The sequence below is a fragment of the Thermobia domestica genome, chromosome 11, assembly GCF_964235325.1.
Source record: "Thermobia domestica chromosome 11, izTheDome1.hap1.1, whole genome shotgun sequence".
NCBI lineage: Eukaryota > Metazoa > Arthropoda > Insecta > Zygentoma > Lepismatidae > Thermobia > Thermobia domestica.
The window spans coordinates 148,401,489-148,424,719 of record NC_137464.1 but is presented as its reverse complement, the minus strand read 5'-3'; the positions used below and the strand labels follow the sequence as shown (position 1 = coordinate 148,424,719).

The following is a 23,231-nucleotide window of genomic DNA, read 5'->3' as shown; positions in this document are numbered from 1 at the left end:
AGTGAGATAGAGAATATGTAGAAAAGTATACCGATTTGAATAAGGATGATAACAGTAATTTGACGTTCTCAATAAACACAGGAAAATCTCTGATTTAAAGCCCGGATGCATTCGTGATTATGAACACATCATAGAGGTTACAGATGACAGACCCCAAAAAGTAAGAATGTATCGCTATGCTATGAAACATAAAATTCAGGTGAAAATTACCATAAACAGATGGCTTGCTTTGGGAATAGTGAAGAAGTCTCCAAGCTGTTACATGAGTCCGTTGGTCGTGGTCACGAAGAAAGTCGGGAAAGTACACGTTTGTTTTGACGCTACGAGATTGGGAGAGATTACGCGGAGCGAGATGGATCAACCAATCCCAACGTTGTGTACGCTTCAAGACAATTGCGATAAACGTTATTTCTCCAGCTTGGAAAGCGTTGAAAGTTTTTACAAATTAAAATGCAGGAGGATAGTTAGCAGTTTTTAGGATTCCTGCACGAAGGTATTCTTTACGTTTTCGTTAAGTTGCCTTTCAGAACTCAACAGAGCCTTGGTTTGTGTGTCAGAGCAATTGATTCCATCTTAGGTGATGAATGTAGAGAGTTCTGCGGTCACGATGTCGACGATATTACGATTACTATCCAAATGTTTGATGAACACATGCATCATCTTGATGCAGTTCTCGGAAAATTTCACGCAGAAAATTTAACACTTAGATTAAAGATATGTGAGTTCGCGAGAAAACGCATAACAATTCTAGGGTACGAGCTTTCTCCTGAAGGCATAGGGAAATGTCCAGAAAAGTTGGAGAAGGTCATGACTTTTAGAAGAAGCAGGAACGTACGGGAGTTACTTAGTTTTATTGGCTATTGTCAATTGTATAGGATTTTCAGCACACAATATTCAGTACTCTTTCCACTTTTCCAGCTCCTTAAAAAAAGGAGTAAAATTTCAGTGGCTGCCATGCCATAAAGAAGAATGCAATCGCATTCGCGAAATATTTCACGAAAAGGTAGTAATAAAGAAACCACTCCCAAACAAACAGTTGATCTTAGAATGTGATGCATCAGATGTGAGTTGTTCATCGCATTTATATCAGCTTGACGATGATGGTAACATTATAATAGTAGGGATGACATCGAAAATATTTAATTCTACAGAACGGACCTACGGGATCACCCAGGAGTTTGTAGCGTTGATTGATGTCGCGAAGAAGTTTAAACAGTATTTGGTTGGCAATCTATTCAAAATTCGTTCTGACCACCAGTCTCTTCGGTTCATTCTATTATGTCGTCTTACATCACAGAAATTTGTGAGATGGATTCTCGCGTTGAGTATATTAGAATTCGAATTCGAGTACGTGAAGTCGAAAAACAAATTGTCACGGTAGTGATTACTTGTCACGGTATCTGCCAAACACTGGCAAAGAATTTGAGCAAAAGAAAAAGTTAGTACTAAACGACTCGTTAATGACCATACTAACTGAAATTCCAAGTGAACTGAGAAAATTGATTGCTATCTTGTCTGAGATGCAATCATCAGGTCCAGTGTATGGAGAAATTAAGAGAAACATTGAGAAGGAGTGTTCGGAGGAAGTAGAAAGTAGCAATCATGAATTTGCGCTTTCTAATGGTCGGTTATGAAAGTAAGACTGCGATGGATTGCAAATATGCATCCGGAAATTTCTCGTACAACCATTGCTTGAATATTACCACAACGAGCGTTGTCAAAATTCGGCAAGTAAACTAGTACCACTCCTTTCTAAGTATTTTGTTTGGCCGAAGATGCGCAATGTAACAGGGAATTTCATATCTTCCTGTGAATTCTGTCAGAAAGTGTTACCACCAAACTGTTACTAGCCTGGACCACTAAATCCTGTAGTAGTGAACAGACATAGCTATCTGGTCTGCCCACTATTTGTCTGATCTGGACACTGCACAGTACGAAAAGACAAAAGATCCTAGATTCAATGGATGAAATGCAAAATGTGATTTCATAAACACTGTGAGTGAGTGAAGTCTGTGTCAGTAGCTGGACTGTCAGGAGTGTCAAGACAACTGTGTACTGTTGGACGATTATTTTTTAAGGTTACATCTGCGTTATGTGAATCCACAGAGGAAGTATATTGTTTTAATACTTACTGGTCATATTTTTTATAATTGGTTTATTGTGTAATATTATTTGCTGCATATTGTTTATTGTGTTTGTATTTATGTTTACTAATATTATATTAAAAACCTACCACTCAAATGTATGTATCTTTTTTGTAAATCCTTATATTTGTAAGTGGCGATATTATGTTCGGATGCCTACAATATCGCCGTTTTGCATATTGTAATTAAAGCATTATTAAACTGTAGCTGCTTTCTCATATTGAAAATTCAGCTGGTGAATATTTTACTATACGGTCATAGGTAGTTGATGTAGAATTCTTTTCTTGTTTAAGATCAATGAAATATTTCCAATATTCCGAATTGGTGGTGATATTCGCATCAGGTACCCAATTTGTTTACTGTCTTTTTCGTCATTTAAAATGTTTATGCAACGATTCGAAAACAATTTTGTTAACTCTTAGAACGATATTAAAAACAATATTCATTTCTTAAAAAATCTTGTGAAATACAAATCTGTTAGAAAAGTAAGTGCAGTTTCATGAGGTTCAATTAATATATGAATTTACGTATAAAATAGATCTTATTATTCTGAAAGAATTCCTTAACTTGCTGCGAGCAAAACTATTCATTGTTTTATTATTGTTGATGGGATCTTGATGACATTATTGCTGTTATCCACGTTTTTTTTAAAAAAAAAACAATAAATCAATGAGAAGGCTTGTTCCGACGGAAATATAAAATTCTTTAGTTATATACTTAAACAATAAAGGAAGTATTTAAAATTGGGTTATTATTTCAATATTTAAATTTTTTGTAAAGTGTTAATATACCGGATTTTCAATCAGGTGAGTCATTAGATAGTAAAAAAAATACTTGTGTGTGTGTGCCTATATAAAGTAAATTCAATATCTTCATGTTGTGTCTTGTTTATGCTTAGAATAGCTTCACAGCTCTAGGGACCCAGAATTCGGTTCCCGGTTGGAACTTTGCTTTTTCTAAATTTAGTAAATTTAGTATCTTTTTTAGACTTTAGAAAATTTTTACCTATGCCTTGTGTATTTAATAGAAAGTTTTATACCTGCAATAGTGGCTAACATTTTAGACTCAGACCCTGGCTTTACATATAATTAGATAGAAATTAGAAAGAAATTAGAAAGAAATTTTAAGATATACTCACTGCTACACGCGACTCCTTGAGTTCTAATCTCATCGCCAAAGCTTCTCTCATGAATACGTCAGGATAATGACTGGCCATGAAAGCTCGTTCTAGTTCTTCTAACTGCCAACTGTTGAAATTTGTTCGGGACCGTCGACGCTTTGTAAATGAATCTTCTGGACTATGATGGGATTTCGTTCCTAAAGGAGGGAAAGTGAAACAACATAATAAGAGTTTCTTCTATACATATCTGCAATTAGAATGTTATTAACGCCTTGCTTCATTACTTACACAACAACGACCATTAAATGCGGCATTCAGTACACAAGGAATACAAATCCAATTATGATTATTTTGGACATTGCTTCCTGAAGCCTCTTTCAGTGTTCAAAAGATTCATGTCAAGATATTTTAAATAACTCTTATGCTGTAAAGAATAATGTTAACTTTTCATATTTTAAATTGAGTTTAGAAACGTTATGCCTCTTTTTCTCATAACAGGCAACTGAACTTGAAACCATTGTGGTCTGAACGCCCCATAGGTGAGTTTGATGGTCTCTATGTTTTTAATTCATATAATTTACATACATATTTTCAAATTATACAATTTTCTTTATTACCCTTGTTGATATTGTATGAATCTACATGAAACAATTAGTATTGCTACTAATGTATAAATGGGTGATAAATTATTAGAAGCGAAAGAAATAAAGAACAGTCGGAGTAGTTTTATTTAGTGTCTAAGATGCTAATCATGACACTTTCATCGATGATCTTTTGAAAAGTATAACTTTGGAACTAACGGATATATTAACGCAAATATCACGGTTAAATACCAAAGTAAGATAATTATGTTTAAAAAACAATTCATGTTCTTAAAAACACTATTTCATGAACTGATTCTATCTAAAAGCAGTTTAAGATATAGCTGGATATATATTGTCCTATACCGCGAGAAACAGATTTAATTCTTGCTAATTTTTCATTTTGCTCAGCATTTAAGTACAGTTAATTCATCAACACGTTTCAAAATCCCAACAATATTTCATGTAACATTCAATTACCCCAACCTAAGATTAGTCTACAATATTATTATTGCAAGAGAAAAATACGAAATGCACGTATAATATTCTCGAGTTTATAAGTTGCACGTGTATATCTGTAAGCGACACACTTAATTTGTGCTTATAATTTCAGAAAAACGTTGCCGTGTGTATAAGTCACAATTATACTTAAAGACAGTATTTAAGTCTTAGATTCATGAAAACAGCGCAAAATGAAAACTACAAAAAGAAACTATCCTTGATCAATCCTGTGTTACGAATCATTTTCACCAACGCTTAACATTGTGTATTATTCTTACAGTACTTTTACTCCTTGCACTGCATAGTGAGTATTATTTGTTAAGGTGCACAATAGAACTGGTGACCTTATTCTAATTCCGTGCAAGTTTAAGTTGGGCTAGGTTACAAGATAGTATGGTTATACTACGGACGGTGTATTATGCTTTGGTACATTTCTTGCTTTGCACAATTATATCTTACTATCAAAATTCTTGAAAATATTAATTATTATGACTATAAATTGTTTTTTAATTTAATGGGGTGCATGATTTAGTCTCAGAAACACGAAAAAGGAATGTTTACAATTTATTCAGTCTATGCATAATGCATGAGGTTGCAATTGCCCCCCAAGAGTTTGAAGAATACATATACTTTAATCAATTGTCTATTAATATACTTCTACAAAACGTGAAAGTCATATCGGTGGTGCTCTTCCCGCCCTCAAGCGAAGTCTAAAATGATGCCTTTGGTTGCAGCATATATCCAGTATTATCAAAGAGGATTTCCCCCTCATATTCCTTGTAATTCGCACTGTCCACAGATATGGATACGAAGCGTCAAGAAGATATTTTGCACGATGACTGTGGTAACCATAATATATCTAGTGATATCAATATACAGTAGTGTATTTAAATTTTGTTTCGGGGATGGGCCATGCACAACAATTGAATAAATACTTACATTTTTCGTTTTGGGTAAGTAAAAATACAAGCATATATTGTCTTTTTATCTCTCTCACGTACTCTCTCTCTCTCTCACACACACACACATAGACTCACACTCTCTTTTTCTACATATAAACCTCTATATTGCAAAATGTATCAGAAACATGAATAATTTTCATTTTGGACGTGTGCTTTAAGGTTGGTATTAAAATCAGATATTTGTTCCCATTATAACAACTTTAACGTTCTTCATTTTAGCGTCTTCCTATATAAATGATGGACATTGTGAATAAATGTGACTGAGCTTTGAAACGTGACGAAACGTGTTAATTTTGGTTTTTCAAGCACTTCAAAACAGAACTTCAAATTAAGAAAATGTTTCCATATATTGAAAAAAAATTCCGGACCTTCAGATTAGTGGTTGAGCGCCTTGACCACTGAATCACGATTACTACGCATTAATTGATTCGTCTTTAGTTTGTGTACGTGTATAATATACGAGCCGTATTTTATTCAAAATAAAGGACTTTTGTACTTTGTTTTTTTAAAGTCTGAATGATAATTTAGTGAATAAAATGATATAATGCCCTCCGTGCCCTCAATTACATATTCCTGTGTTTTGCCAATCAATTTGAATATAAACAAGCTTCTGTTTTGAGCGAACAGAAAGGGCTCTTTATTGAGGCGCGCCAAGGTAAGTAACGGTTTATGTGAATAATTAGCGTTGTGATTTTCTAAATTACTGGTCCGGGTTCGATTGTCCACCTCTCCCGTAGAACATTTTTAAAATGTTTCATTTACAAGGCTGAGCTCCAGTTGGATACTGCTGAACAAAGATAAACTCCAGTGGAGAACTTCAGTAATAATGTAATCCTGAAAATAAAGGAAGAAAAATAAATGGAGAAAACGAATTACAGAGTTAATTCTGTTAATGGATCTATATTTGATATTATCCGTTAATTTCGTGCATTTTAAAACTGTTGTAAATTGATACTATATTCTCCCCTTTTCTCTTTGTGTCTCAATCTGTAAATGTTTATAAATGTCATACAAATCAGGAACCTTCAGCTATATTTGCAATCTAAGGGGAAATACTCTTAGTACGGATTAGTTCTTCCAATCGTTTGAGTGTTACGGAACTTTGCATTTTTAATATTTTCAAATAAATTACTACATATCAATATTTAGCATTTTCAAAAGTCATTTAACGAATAATAAAATAGGACAAGTTCTTCTTTCGAAGTAGTATTGAGTATAAATCAGTGGCGCCAGAAACAAGGAGCTCATTCACTGTTAGACCCCCAAAATTTTCGTTGGAGGCTGGGTTCTTCTCCCGAATGATCCATCCATATTTTAATTGATTTGCAGGTAGGACTATTGTTAATAGTTCCAAAATTCAGCGCAAGGCTTTGTGTTTACTAAAAAAATAACCTGCTACATATACCGAATATTATTTGGTACGCATATGTGTATAGTCATTTGAAGTAAGTTAACTTGTTTAAAATCCCTCTGTTTTGTTAATTATAAGATTATTTAAGTCCCCTGATTGTTATCTTGTCATTGGCGCCTCTGATGTCCGTCTATTTTTGTTCTGGCATTGTGCTGTTTACTGTGAGTACAAGTATCCAAAGACTCCCTTTAGTCATTTCGTCAGCCAGAGTTTCGCCTCACTCCTGCACAAAAACACACTTTACGATTTGTTCTTTTAACAGGTGAGGGTAGCTTCATGCTGCTGTTCTAGCTACTATACCAGGCGTAATTAATCTCGGAGCAGGCGTTAGTTGGATTGCCTAACTCACGGACTTTGTATCTCAAGAGTACATGTGGCCTGTTGTACAAGAAACGGACTTACTCTGGGTTTAGTACAACACCATAGTTCATACATACAAGAATAAAAACCTAAATTGACAGCAATAATAGACAAAATTTGAGTAAGGATAAACATACATAAAAGGTAGCTGATCTCATGTTTATATATATATAATTACGAGAAACAAGGAGCTTACTACACCACCACTTCTGAAAACCAACTGAAATACTGCCTGTCCAACTGGGAAAGAAGAGATTGCGGCGAGTACGTTTAAAGAAATCCAAGTAGCTGCGAGCATCCAGCAAAGCCACATGAAAATGTATATACATAGACAATTGTACACGCCTCAAGAAAAAGAATAGTTTGGTGTTTAGTCTGTGGAAAATAACCAAAATCCAGAAACAAAAAATATGACACTATGAACTGGTATGAAGGTCGTCGAGAAATTCGTCCTAAGAAGGACGTAAGACAGTTCCAGATTGCTGGAGCACCCATACACTGATTGTACTGACGTACCAGTGTATCCTCTTTGACGCACGGAGAACACAGCGGGTCAGGAACACGATTCAGCTCAAATAAACGAGCGCACGTATGGAACAGTTAATATACCACTTGAAACAATTCAATCTGTATATAAGAAGGTAATACAAGATCAGAGATATTAGCCCATACCTGGGTCTACATAGTCTGAGGATATCGCTGAGTAATTCGAAGAATAATCTGATTGTAAATCAACGAGAGAAGAAAGCTGTGTGGCCTGTAAGGCAGAGAATCACATCGGCGCATGTCCAATAACGTATTACTGAAGTAATGTACGGTGGGCAACAATCAGCATAGTTAATAAACGGGGGGCACACAGAGAATTCATAACTCGACAAGAAACATCGTGTCTGTTGGTATGTAAAGGATTCGTTAGTACCAACGCCAGTATAGAAATTCCGGCATATATATATATACTGTTCCATAATTCGTGTAATTTTCTATAGTACTGGAAAAAGAAAAACTTCTCACGCTATTAATGTGCAATTTGGCACTCTTATTTAAAAGTGTCTGAATTTTTCAATTTTTAACAGTAAATGGAATAAAGTCATTGTTTAGCCCCTCGTTTGCGGGCGTAAACACAAAAGTTCATTTTCCTTAAGGGAGATTCAGTGTTAAATTTTTGAAGCAGTTTTCTTCCATGATTATTGGTAAGGATTTTTGTTGCAAATGAGTATTATTTGTTAAAAAAATCAATAACACTCATTCGTGTAGTCGTCTCGAACATTATCTTTGTAAGGCTCTCCTTTTTCAGGAGCAAGTTGTGTAAAAGGGTGGTGGATGGAGTGTTACCAAAATCCAAAATTTTATTTTGGGAACGCCAGTAAGCATCACATTAACACAAATGTCACAGAATTAAGGCTCCAATGCTCCTTGCATTTGTTAGTGACTAATATGTGCTACAGTCCCCTTCTAAAAATCACTTTAAAAACTCACCATAAGTATCCTAAGCAGGGACTAGCAGAAGGTATTTTGTGGACCAATTAATGTGAAAGTCGGTGTTATTGTAGTAAAATAAAATGCTTCAATAGCAACAAAAGCGCCTCAGCTCCAACCTATAACCTTTGATTTACGGTTATTTGTGATTTGACGTTTAACAGAAACAAATATTTTGAACTGTGTACTTTAAATAAATTATTTATGTAGTCCTTTTTCGTATAAAGTTTATTTTTTAATTATTGTTCAAAGCCTTTGTTTCTATTTTAACAAGACTTTTCCGAAATCAATGCAAATGAATTGTGCTCCCATCTTTGGAGTTCTTTTAAACTGTGCCTTTGTGAGCGTTTATATGTTTGTGGCCAATCTTTTCGACAATGAGATCTCGGAAACTACAGTTTCTAGAAAGATGACGTTTTCACTGATCGATTGCGAATTTTATATAGATTGTCCAGTTCTAAATGAATACTTAAAAAACATGGCCATTATTCCTTTATTACATGTTTACGGGTACACTGGAAGTGTTGAAGTTAAAAAACAAAAAAACTAAAGCATCATATCCTACACATTATACATTCCAACACCACATAATTGTATACAGGGGTTGCACACTATTTTTCCACTGTAATAGTAAGTTGAATCTTTATTGTTTGGAGTTTTTTGACCAATGAACACCATATAACTGACATTATAATTAATTGTTTGTGTAATGTATTTGCTTATTACATACTGCATGCAAGAAGAAAGAAAACACTGATCATACATGAATTAAAAACTCCAACTGGAAGTAGACTCAAACTTGCAAACGGAGCGAGATATTGAAAATGTAATCGAAAAAAAAATCTCCGTTTACGGTATCTCTTGCCGATTTTTATCAGAGACTTGTGCCGCCGTAAAGAGACATGTACAGACGTGACGAATAACAAGGAGATTCACGCTCATATGTGAATGATGCGCTGTGTAGAGAGCGCAGGTTAAGCTAGTTGTAGTAAAAATTTATGAATTGCTTCATATAGGATGTTACTTTGGTGACACACCGCCTTAGGGGAAGTATATGGCGCGAAACATACACGGTGAATCTTTATACGAATCCCAAATTTCATTCTGAAAATGACAGTGAGCGTTTAAATTCGCATCCAAAATTTTCCACAAATATCCTTTACAAGGACATACAGGAAGAAACTATTTCTGGTTTGGCCAATTAATGGGAAATTTGGCGTCATTTTAGTAAAAAGATGCGAGATTTTAAAATATAGCTTGTTTATTAAACGGCGTGACAAACATCTTGGCATTTGATGCCGGCGCTCCAAGTTCCCTTTAAATTCTGCTAGCAAATGAGAGGTCATCGGTATTGCCACGTCTATTTTGTACACATCCACGTCTATCCCCTATCACCTGATCGCGCTGTAGGTTTGTCTGCTTAGCCAAAGCCACACCCCTTTACCACTTGGCAATGTCGCTTCAGAGCTTGCGTTTTATTCGTTTAGCTGAAATGCCAAGATGTTTGTCACAGGCTTTAGTTTAGCGCATCGCCTTCGGGGAACCCACTGGGCGAAATGTGTGAAGTAAATTTTTATAAAAATTCCAAAGTTTATTCTAGAAATGAAAATGAGCGTCAGATTGATTACAAATGTCACAGAATTAATAGTTATTATTGTGATCATTGCATGTGCCATGATTGATATAGGGCTACGCTCCCTCCTTTCCAAAAATCGTATCAAAATGTACGATAAATATCCTTAGCATGAATATACTGCAAGAAGGTAGATGTCTTAGGTATGTTATCATCATTTAAGAAAAATGTTGTGCTTTCTCAAAAAAAAAAAAAATAAATAAATAAATAAATAAATAAATAAAAAATAAAATAAACTCAAATCTACTGTAAATAATTATATTCTATCAGCATAACAGATGCATCAGCATGCATATATCTTTCTTGTTCTGGTGTCATTGGAATATAATCATAGATTTTTTTTTAAAACTCAATTGGGACTCTTATTATAGCACAAAATCACACACATAAGTCACTAAGGCATTTTCTGCACACTTAAACAAAACCAGCTCGAATTAAAACATAAAATGACAACGGAAAATGTCGCAGGAATCACACACACAAAAACTTAATGAAAAGTAACATTTTAAAAATTAAATATTTTGTAGATTACCTTTTTTAGTAGGTTATCTTATTGTTTTCTGCAAAAAGAAGAAGAGGTTTGGTTTGTGACGATTAGATTTTCTATATTATTTATGTGTTATTAGAATCTGTTGTTCCTTGTATTTTTTTTTCCTTCATGGTCTTAGCCTTCATATAGTCTTGTTGTTCTTTTCACTTATTTACTAATTTCCTACATACATTATTGTTATTGTTTAATTATGGTTTCTCGATTTATATTTCTTACTATTGAATGTATATATGTTCAACATTCTGTATAATGAAATCCATTGCAAATTACAATTTATACAAGCAATTCAATAAAATGTTTAAGTAGATTACTTTATATTTCAATGTTGTTTCCTTTAGTCGTAAAAAGAGGGTATCTTTTTCATACTTCCTACACAATAATCGTATGATCCAACTTTCCAGACAGTAACCCATTCATATGTATTGCACATGAAATACATCAAGGAATCGTATACTATGGACACACAGTTGTAGTAGAAACAAACGCCTCGCGAGGAATAACTTCTTCAAATGCATTTCTTCTTGAAAACAACACCTTTTCGCTCCATCATCCTTAATTGTTTAAAAATACCATCAACGTAAGTATAAAACAAATAAAATCAATTTACTTTTATTGAGCATGCTCTCCTGAACGAGCAAGACAAAAAAATGGGATTTGCTATAACCATTATTAACACCTTTTCCAGCATATCTCGAGTGACACTCTGGACAATTCTCTTTTCAAGTCACCAAGTAAATATGTTGCATAAAGGATTGGAGTCAACTGCCCATATTAGCAACTAGCACATGTAAGGAGCATCGGAATATTAATTCTGTGGCATTTGTGATTAACCTGGCGCTCACTGGCACTTCCAGAATAAAATTTGGAATTTTTATAAAGATTCACTATGTCTTTCGCCCCTTGTGCTTCCACTATGGCGGTGTGTTAAATAATTAACAATCCAGATTTTAAAAACTCGTGTCTTTTTACTACAGCGATGACAAATTTCCCATTAATTGATCAAAAACACAAACAGTTTCTTCCTGTATGTCCTTGCTAAGGATATTTATGGAGAATTTTTGATGTGAATTTGGAAGGTACTACAGTCTCATATGAATCACAGCTTCTTGCATCGGAATACTATTTCTATGAAATTTATGATTAATCTGACGCTCACTGTCATTTCCAGAATGAAATTTGGAATTCGTATAAAGATTCATCATCATATGTTTCGCTCCATGTGCATCCTTTTTTACTACAATAACACCGAATTTCACATTGGGTGATATGAATAAAAATAAGTAACTACTTCTGAGAAGTGCTTATCGAGAATCGGAGTAACTACACCTGGAGCAATCATCTCCCTCAATTTCGTACCAATAAAACAAGCCAATACTCAGGTCGAGACAGCTGCAGATTTATGAACTTTCACTTGCGTTTCCTCTGCGCGTAGTAGTTAGTCACATCAATAAAAGAAGCAATTATTCATTTCTCCCATCTGTCGGGCGGTCATTTCATTGTGATTAACCTACAGCTTAGTATCCTAAACGCCATGGAAGGGACAAGTAGCAAACGACAGTTTCAATCAAAGTGCATTTGTGGATATTACAAAAGAGTTTCGAGTGGTATTCTCCCAGAGACAGCTACCAGAAAGTAAAAGAATGAAAACTGAAGCTTTGAAAGCAATTACAGTGAAATGCAACGAAAAATCAAATACACCAACGACTGAGATATAAATAAAAAAATAAAATATTTAATACTAGCAGCGTTCACCCCGCTTCGCTGGGGTCACCCCGGAACGCAATAAACTTTGTTACTTAGATAATTTTTACTTTTTCGCTTTCAAGTGATATGATAAAAACCATAGAAGATTGCAGTAAATGTTAACATTATATCGCCTGTCATTTATGTTAACCCGCCGAGTGACACGGTCATGTGGGTTGCATATAAATACGGTTAGATTTAGCTATGATGAGCTAACAAAGGATTTCTACGTTATGGACACTTGAATGGTCAATTATCTCAAGACACTGGTAATTGAAAATTAAAGTGATATGATAAAAACCATCTAGGGTCCAAATCTTAATAACCCCCCAAAAATGAAAGAAATTGGTTCAGCCGTATTAGCGTGATGAGCTAACAAAGGATTTGTACGTTCTCTTTTATATATATAGATTCGAGCGAGAATAAAACAAAAAACTGATATTTAAAAAAAGAAACAAGAATGAAAAGGAAAGGAAAGTAATGCTGAAATCATGGGTAACGAACCTACTGGAGTGGATGGATGCTGATTAGAATTTAGCAATATCAGATTAACAGGACAAGCGCATAACATGTGTTGTTCTAGGTCTTTGTAGGGTGCATGGTAGGGTGTTTGGCTTTAAGAATGAAACCAGACACTTGGCTCCTTTGTATCCATTTAAAGAAAGTCCAGCCAGTCACGTCATAAAGCACGTTCATCTGATTGCTTTTTCCACACTATACTTGACCCCTTCCGCCTTGACATAAACAAAATACACACACACTTATACCCCTTTCTTATTAACGTATTAGTCTCCAAAAATACTAGGTTTCTTTATTGCCACGTGTGTACGTACACTCAAGTGCTCCGATAGCATCCGGAAATGTATATTGTTCTTACCACTCTGCCGTTGCGGCTTGAATATTACGCACACTTGCTGGAAACTTAATACAGTTTTAGTCCTCGCAATAATTTCATTGCATCAATAGTCATAGACAGAACTTTGAGCCAATGGCGCCGACTTTTCAAAATTTATGTGGGTACATATCAATAGCGGGACGTAGTATATCTTTTCAGGGGAGTCTCGATATCTTTTTGATTGATTTCCTTTTAGTTAACTTCGATCATTTTGATCTCTTCGATCTTTTATGAACACTATCATAGAGGGCTGTGCTAGATTCTATTCGCAATATAGTTCCATTCTTTTATTATGGGGACTGCCTTTGATTAAGCCAGAGACAGGCAAGTGTAAGTGTTTTGCTTGGTTGCTTGTGCACTAACACATTTGGACCAAACAATTATCTTTTAAAGGTTAGAAATTTTAATTTCCATCTCAATGTTTTAATTAGTCCTTTACCCCACCTTGTAAATTTTGTGTTAATGATAATAATTAAATAAAAAGCAGGTGGATAAATATTAGGTCTATGGTAAGAGTTGCCTTAATGGCGGCCTGTTCAAATCCGCCATTTTGAATCAGACAAAAGTTTTAAAAATGCTGGTTAATGATAAAGCAAAAATGGTTATACCGTTTGATTTATTGTGAAATTTGCTATTAATAAGGTGTCAATGTTATGCGTTTTGTTTAAAACGTTTGTCTGATTCAAAATGGCGGATTTGAACATGGCTGCCATCAAGGCAACTCTTACCATAGACCTAGTACGTATTTATCCACCTGCTTTTTATTTAATTATTATCATTAACACAAAATTTACAAGGTGGGGTAAAGGACTAATACATATGCTGCAACAATATTTAATTTCCCTGTAACTTTTTACTAATTGCGCGTAAATCAAAATTAACGTCACCATTGTTCTTCTGATTAAATTTGCGCCTTAAATCATGTATCACATGACCCTATTCCTATTTTAAAAACTTGACCTTAATTCAAAATTGCGAATTTCAAGATGGCCGCCGTCAGGTATATCCTTACTATATGACTTCTCCCTATTCCTAATATGTACCCATACATTTGTTATTCACCTTTTGTCGTTACAAAAGGTCTTACAGAGCTTATACCTGCAACTGTATGAAGACTATTCTGTACTTCCATGTGATGTTCTGGTAGCTGTATCTCCTAAACCCCTGGAGCTTCGCACCTACAACTTCACTGAAATACTGACCACATTTAGTACTACTTTCTCATGTGTCTCAGTCAGCAACTCGATTCACCCAAACGTAAGGTTTACTTGTGAGATATCTTGTGTTTACAAGAAGCTCTTCATTACTGAGTTATGTCCTTAAATCAAATGTTGTGACTAGCATTGGTGACAATACCCAACAATACCCAGCAATACCCAACAACGAGAAATTGCTTGTAAACAGTTATTTTTATAGGATATACGGAAAGTACAGCGTATTAAAATTAATTTTGCAGTATTTTGAGAAATTTGAAATGCGTTATATCCTCAGTAGAGTAGGTATATTTTACAAAAAATAACTTTAATATTGTTTTATTTACTATTTTCTTCTCAGTCGTTAAGGTAGTGGATTTTGGCTCAAAACAAAAGTTTCAATGTATATATTTTAGCGCATCTTAAAGTTACACATATCTGAATAATGAAGATCAAAATATAGACACTCCGAACTGAAAGACTGCGATAAATTACGTTTTACTGCTCATCTTTAAAACATGTTTTAACGAAAAGCGTTTATGTCAAGCGTTTAAATCGTCTTAATTCAAATGATTGCTTGATATCTTCTTTGTTCCTCACACGAAGAATTAAAAATCACTTTGGTGTAATCACTTTGGTGCTCACCTATCCTGGTGAACGTGGAAGTTTTCCTCCTTATAACTTCAACTCAGCATCTTTCCCCCAGTTGTTGACTAGTTTATTTGGTATCCTTGCGTGTTCTGCTAGATAATGAACATTTATTTCCGACTTAATTCGTCACATCAAATATTGTTCACTGATACCAGAAAGGCATGTCTATAGCGCTGCAGACAGCAAGACATAATAACTAAAGCAGTTTATATAACTGGGATGTTGAGTAATTCATCTTCTGTAATATGATTAAACAGTCTTGGGATCTTTCGTGTTGTTCAGTAGTTCGGTTCGCTGTGAAAAGAAAGAAATAAAGGCAAAGGTATTGCAGGTTAAAGTATGGGTAACACTTGTTGATTAGAACGAGAATATGAAGTTCGTTGAAAAAATCACCACAAAAAAAGAGAAAATAATATGTCGACCTAAGGAGAAAGAAACTATCTAAATAGGCACATTGATAAGTTTGTAGCTGATATACAGATCTCTGATCAGAGTGTTGAGAAACAGGAGCATTTGAAATTATTTTTAGTTGAGAACTACTTACAGATATCCGTACCCTTAAGCATGGGATTTTCGAAATTGCTGAAACACGTACTTCCTTATTTTTAATGAAGAATTCACTTGCTGAGTTTCACCTCTGTAACTTCAGAGATTTGTGATATTCTCAATTTTTGGCAGGAAATTTACCCCTCCCTTAACCGTCCCTTAGAACGCATGTTTAAAAAAGTTCTTTCTTATATTTTTTGCTTCTGTGACGAAAAGAGTAGTTCCTGTTTAAATTTCACGTTTCTACCTATAGTAATAGTAGTTGGGCGAGATTATAAATCTTGTATTTTGTGTCTTGTATGTTCTTAGTATTGTGTTAAAATGTTGTATTTAAATATTGACAGTAACATCAGTTGTTTATTCTTATTAATATTAATAGTTTGTTATTATTATTATTATTATTATTATTATTATTATTATTATTATTAGTAGTAGTAGTAGTAGTAGTAGTAGTAGTAGTAGTAGTAGTAGTAGTAGTAGTAGTAGTAGTAGTAGTAGTAGTAGTATACCCTTTTACTTTCTTTTTGTCAAACGAACTTGTCTGAATATTTTACCTTAATGCAGATTCCATCCCAAGTACCTAATGGTTATTAAAAACATTAAGCCAGTAGAACAGAGATAGCTTAGCTATTTTTATTCCATTTGTTTTAGAAAGGAATTTGGAAAACTTGAAATTATGAAATAGGAAAGTAGAGACCTGCAGATTTCGAATTAGACTTAGGATCACCACAAAGTTAAAAATGTGACTGAATTATTTTAAGTTTACCATGTCAATTCTGATCAAAAATGGTATTTGCCATTCTGAACAATAATGGACAACGTGGTGAACACACGGAAGTTGAATAATTTGACAATTTTTTACCCATAGAAGGGGATAAGCATGACAATCCAAATGAACAGAGTGGTATATTTGAGTCCTAGAGAAATTTTATCGAGTTTTACTCTTTTGACAATTCCTAAATTTAAAGGATGGACCAACACGTCCTTTTCGAATTTTGAAAAGGGGGGGGGGGCATCGATTAAACCACGTTTTATAAAAGTAAATAGAACCCTACACTCAAGCATATAACATGATAAAGCCTCACCAAAGAAGATAAATTAGATCAATAACCGACCACGTGATGAGTACATTTCATTTTAAATAATAATTTGACTTTTTTCACCCAGAGAAGAGGCTAAGCAGACCAACTGATTGTACAGAATTATGTATTTGAGTCGAAAAAAAAATACTATTTTTTATTACTTTTTTGTTGGTCCTACGTACCCCTCCCAAATTTTGATAATATAGCAGAAACGTAGTTGTTTAAAAGGAAATAGGATTTTATTCTCAACCACATAACCATGTAATGTGATAAAACCTCATTAAAGAGGATAAATTACGTTTAAAATCTCCGAAATGTAAATTTTTGGCTTTTTTTTTTTCAAACATGAATTGGAATGAAGTGGATGACTCAAATTTATAGAGGTAGTTTTACAACGGTATGTTGTATGTGTTGTACTGTTGTACTATTATTTATCTGTACCGGTCTTAGAAAGACGATCAGAGGTGCGACAACGGAGCATATTTTGTAAAGAAGAAGAAAAAGGAAATTGTAAAGATTATCATTGCTCCTTAGTTACTGTAATTGAATATAAATAAGAGAGGTTGTTAAGTGAAAGATTACGAAGTTCTCAGAAGAATTGATGTTCAAGAAATTAATGGGGATATAGTATACGTAAGACCGTCTGAGTTCCAGAAGAAGCTGGACGCTCATACTTTTAGGGATTATTCATTGAGTATCTACGAACTTAGAAAGGGGGTAAAAAACCCACTTTCATTTACTTATCCACTGATACGAAAATAAGAAAGAACGTACCTATTTGCCCTTGTACTTTATATGCTATAGCGCATTACATTATATGCAACAAGGATTTTGGTCTGCATCATGATATAAATTTAAAAATATTTAACATTTTTCGAATCGAAATCAACAAAATTTATTCTAGAAAGTAAAAATAGAATATTAAGCACATATAATGAAGACAACGCAGTGATTTAATTTGGTAACGTATAAATAGGGGTCTATATAATATGAAGTATCCTCGCGCACGGAAGACAGGGGGTTCTCATGTATACTATTACCTTAATGGTTTGTAATAGGAATATTAAACGAAGGTATAAATAAATAATATTTACGTTTCAATGTTCTGTTATAGATATTGTGGCTCAAGAGATATTTATTAAGAACCAGTGTCAGTTACAGTTTTCCCGGTCCTATGCTACCATATCAAATTTTAAGTTTTGCAATTTCCAAAATTTATGGCGTGTCTTCTGTACCCCACTCAAATTTTAAGAGTGGGCCAAGTTACCACTCCCAATTTAGAGAGACTATGGCTCCTGAGCCAGGGGCCATTGGATGCAGAATCGAGCCAATGCCCACCAATAATACTACAAATTAGTAGCAGACTGTATGTATTGTTGTTGTTGAATCTCCTAGCAATGACACACAATAATAAATAGAGTTGCCTACGAGATGGGAAATTTCTCATCTTGTCTCGACTCTCCTCTTGGAAAGAAGGCGAGAAGTACCTTCTTAAAACTCGAAACGAATAAGAAAAGTGATAATTCTCGTCTTGTTTTCGACACGAGAAGAGAAATTTCTGAAATTCGTGGGCAGCACGAGTTAGAAACAGTTGACACAACAGGATTGTAATTTCAATTTAGCAAAATAATGATTACGTTTAGAAACCAAGCATTATTATTATAATAGTATTTCCAATGGTGATAGCACAAACCTGCAAACACACGTGATCTGTTTCGAATTTCCTTGTCGCTAAGCGGTTAGTGTATTTGCCTTTGGCATGAAAGACTTGGGTTCGATTCCTGGCTTGAGCTCATGTGGTTCCGATTCAACATTAAGCTGTAGGTCCATGTCTCATATAGCCTCGCTGCTAAAAGGGAAACAAAACTGAAAATAAAATCAAATCAACGTGAACTGTCTCTTCTCTTTAACAGTACGGATTTTACCACACTCTTAAACCATCATCTTTCTCGGACATTATAGTTTAATAAAGATGCATGATATAATAAAAAATTAATGGAAATGTAGTAATGAAGGTTAAATAAATAAGTTATTTCACACAGTACTACTGTATATTAGGTGTTTACTTTCATGCTTGTCGAATGTGTACATTTCCTGAATAATTATAATTATTACTATTATTACTGTTGCATTAATTTCTTCGTATGGTAATTGAAGTTGCCGTTCAACAGAAATTAAAGTTAGACCTTACCTTCCATAAAAGAAACATAAAGATTGGTTCTTTCTAGGTGAATTATTCTCAGAATGAAATTGTCTGTCTTGTTTATTGAGTGAGGGGAAAAAATTAAACTTCAGTAACTACTTTAAAAATTTAATGGCTAAATAGAGAAAAAAACACAATAACTAACGACCAATTTATTTCTTTATTTACGTGAAATGACAAGGTATCTGACGGACATTGAACTTAATTCACAACAATTTGTGCAGATAATGGTTCTCGTTACGTTCTCAAATGCTGTAGTAGCTAAAATTTAATATAGTGTAATTAGAGCCGTATGTAGAGATTTCTGCGCCCAGGGCAAATTAGAGCACCTACAATGATCTCAACAAACTTTTTCTTTCACTTTTTTTTTTTTCGTGAAACAAAACATTCGTTCCATTTGCGATATATTTTCGTGCTGTAATAGGAACCGACATTTCTGGTCCCAAATCGTGTAACGGGACTGCATACCGTACAGAGTTGTAGGGAGTAAGGTACAGAGGAAGGTCACTGTTTAAATGAAAAGAGGATGGTTGTCACAACGGTCACTACAAAAGGTGTTCCAAGTTTCGATCCACCACTTCAATGCAAAGGTTACGGTGGTGGCGAAGGGACTGTCGGACACGTTATTTCCCGAATGCTCTAGGCTGCAGCAACAATTCGAGCAACGAAATTCTCCTCTGATAGGACAGTCGTCACATACATCAGTTGTTACATATGGCCCCAGATAAAAAAAATCTAAGGGATTAAGGTCTAGTGAGCGAGGTGGCCAAGATACCGGTCCTTCTATGAGAGTCCATTTTTTTGGAAATAGTGCGTTGAGACAATTTCGCACCTCAACAGTGAGATGTATTGGAGCACCGTCGTGCATAAACCACATATTTCGTGGCATAGTCTCTAAAAGTTCAGGCAGAACCTCTTCCAAAACTATGCGATACTCCCACCCTGTCAGGCGTTGTGGTCCTAGACACGGTCCGATGAGATAATTATCAACGATTTCTGCCCACACATTCACAGAACATCGTTCCTGATAGGCACGAGTTGACATTCCATGTGGGTTTGACTCAGACCACAAATGTTGATTGTGAGTGTTGAACACTCCATTACGGGAAAACGTAGCTTCATCTGTTTAGAGAACACGAGACATGAAGTAGGTTGTATTAGCATGCTGTTTGCGTAGCCACTGGACAAACTTCCGTCTATGTAGATAATGAGCAACGTGGAACATATGTACCCTTTGGACGTGGAAAAGGTGCACCTGATTTTTGTGAAGCATGTTCCACAAATGCCGATGATGGGCGTTAAGTTCAGTAGCTACTAACCGTGTGCTGGTGGAGCTAGAACAAGAATGTTCTCCTCAAAAGCCACGATCCATACGGCTCTTTCGACAGCATTGGGCCTATGCTTCTACAGACTGCCATTACCGTCCGTTTTCCCGTATGCTAGATGAACGTCTGCCAATTCCTCACGTGTGTACTGCTCCATCAACTCTGTAATCATAGATGTTGGCCATGCTCATTGTACGGCGATGAAATGATCGTAGCCTTTAAAAAAAGTCATAAGTAGTTTTTCGTTTACGAAACGGTTGATGAGAAATACGGGAGCAGAACTAACCCTCAAAGGAGGATTCGTTTAACTGTCCACAGTGTCGGTGCTTGTTCTTCCACACGGCGAACAAACCAGTTCATTGAGACATGTACAATGACTCCAGCGTCGCACAGTTCAACAGACAAATGAAAGGGGATATCAAAGACGTCCTTTACATGTTCTTGTCCACTCAGTTTACATCGTAAAGTGTCCGGGAATCCCTAACGTCCTTTAGGGAATCCCTCGCGCCGCCATTGCACAAATCTGTAAACTGCAAATTTGGATAGATCAGGTTATGATCCTTTGACGATATCATGTCACATCACGTCTATCATAAGTAGTCTATGCAACATTTAACTCAAAATGTTTGTTTTTTCTCACGCTTTCGGCAGCCTTTAACGTAAACTACGCGCTTTTCGCACTATGTTTATTTTCCTTTTTTGTTTGGTTTGCTTTAGCGCCATATAGATAGATGCAGGATGTCCCTCATAAAACAGGTACATCTCACGCACGAGATTTAAGAATCACTTTAACAGCAACGATGAATTAATTAACAATGAATAGATAATGGTAACGTTAAACAGTTACCTATTTAGGTATAAGAGATGCTGGAAGTGGGCATCGTTTGATGACGTTACCAGCAACACGCTGTAATTCTACAGGCGTGATGTTGATAATTTCTCTAGTAATATTCCGTTTAAGATTGTCTATTATCTGAAGATTGTTAGCATACACTTTGCTTTTCAGTGTGCCCCATAAATAAAAGTCACACGATTTTAACTCCGGGAATCTTGAGGGCTCAACAATACGAATTTCTCACAACAACTGACGCACGAACACACTGCTGCACTCAACTTTTCGATAAAACGCAGTGTAGCCAACTTTCGAGACAGTGTTGTCATCCCACAAGCAATTTAACTAGAGATGATTAACCGGTACGTCAGGCGTACTGGTTTTACGTGGGATACCCTGTATATATATATACTAGCAAATGCACCATATGTTACTGTGGGCAAGGAATTCCGAGATGTAAATATATTATACTAATTGATAGCTCCTACCTCTTTACCTAATCACTTCTTTTTTCTCTTCTAGAACAAATACCAAAAAACGATTAAACATCTACCTAACTATTTTAAATGAAAGTTACAAACACTAATTTTCTACTCTCTATCTCTAAGAGATTTAGAGGTATTGACATCTTTTAATAATTGCAAACCTCACCTCACTTATATGTTGTCTTTATTTGTTAGCACACATATCCAAAAACGCTGAAACAGGTGTTAAATCATTTTAGTTTAAGAGTCCAAATACAGAGTTTTAAGTTTCCAACGTAATGGGTTCCGTAATATGACAATATTATTATAATAATAGTAATTGTACCCCATTTATCCTGCTCATCCCATTTTTCCCTGCGCATCCCACTTTTTTTCTGTGTAGGTCAAGCATCAAGAAACTCTAAAATACGTGTCTTATTATTTTAAGGAAAGGTCCAAATGCCAAATTTTGTGCTTCTAGCCTTAAGAGGTTCCGAGGGAAATAATACTTATAATTTCCATCCCTTTACTACTCGCTCCCTTTTCTTCTTTTGTAGATCAAATATGAAAAATAAACACTGAAATACGTATCTATTACTAGGAATGAGACAGAAGTGAATAGCGCGTGGGGCATAACAGAAAAGTTCACAAAGTCGGATTTCATCTACTCTTAGCCCATATCATTTTGCAATTCTGATAGACGTTCTTACAAAGGATATCCAAAAGTTAGCATCTTGGAATATGCTACTTGCGGACGACATCGTGCTGGTGGGTGAGATGAAGACATCACTGGAACAGAAATGAGATGCCTGGAGAGGAGCGCTGGAAAGCAAAGGGCTTAGAATTAGTAAAACCAAGAGAATGTTTGTAATGTCCTTTCAGGAAAAATGTAATCGAGAATACAAGAATATAACTGGACGAAGAAGATTCAAGCGGGATCAATATTACAAAATAAATAAATAAATAAATAAAATAAAAATAAAAATAAAGGAATAGAAGATACAAAGAGCAGAATTAGCAGTGGTTGGACAAAATATAGAGAAGCGATAGGATAAGTGTTTGACCGTAGGCAGTAGCGGTCGTGGTCTGTAGAAGCACCGGTTGCAATGTTGCAATATCAAAGGTATGTAGTTACGCGCAAGTGTTCCCCTCCCCCAGCATTCTTGAGTCTTACCCAAAAAATATTTAGGAAATATGAAGAGGAAAGTCCTTATAAGCTCCATTTGTATATTTATTGATTTAAGTGTATTCTCTAATATTGATTTAATATATGTTATTTCCTGTTGAAAATATTCCTCAGCACAGTGTAAAACTTCGTGAAGTGGTTCACACATAATTAAAAATTCTTTTAAATACGCCGTAGGGTTACAATCTAAAGTTGCTTTCTTCGTACCAAATTTACTGGTGAAGTCTGCACCAGATAAAGCGTGAACGGCAGGTAGAACGAAAGAATATTCATAACTCAAGGAAGCTGATATATAATGAATGGGAACCATTCTCGTAGAATCTCCAATGCAGGCACGAATCCATATTTCTTTTACGCCCATGTTTTTAAGTTT

The 23,231-nt window shown here is 35.1% G+C and overlaps 1 protein-coding gene across 1 annotated transcript in view; it reads right to left on the bottom strand.

Annotated features, from left to right (window-relative positions):
• Nucleotides 1-23,231, bottom strand: part of LOC145664486 (uncharacterized) — a 72,379-nt gene that overhangs the window by 20,754 nt on the left and 28,394 nt on the right. The window contains exon 2 of the mRNA XM_081731205.1: nucleotides 3,283-3,461. Within this exon, the coding sequence (XP_081587331.1) occupies nucleotides 3,283-3,461 (179 nt within the window). The remainder of the gene's footprint in view (nucleotides 1-3,282; nucleotides 3,462-23,231) is intronic.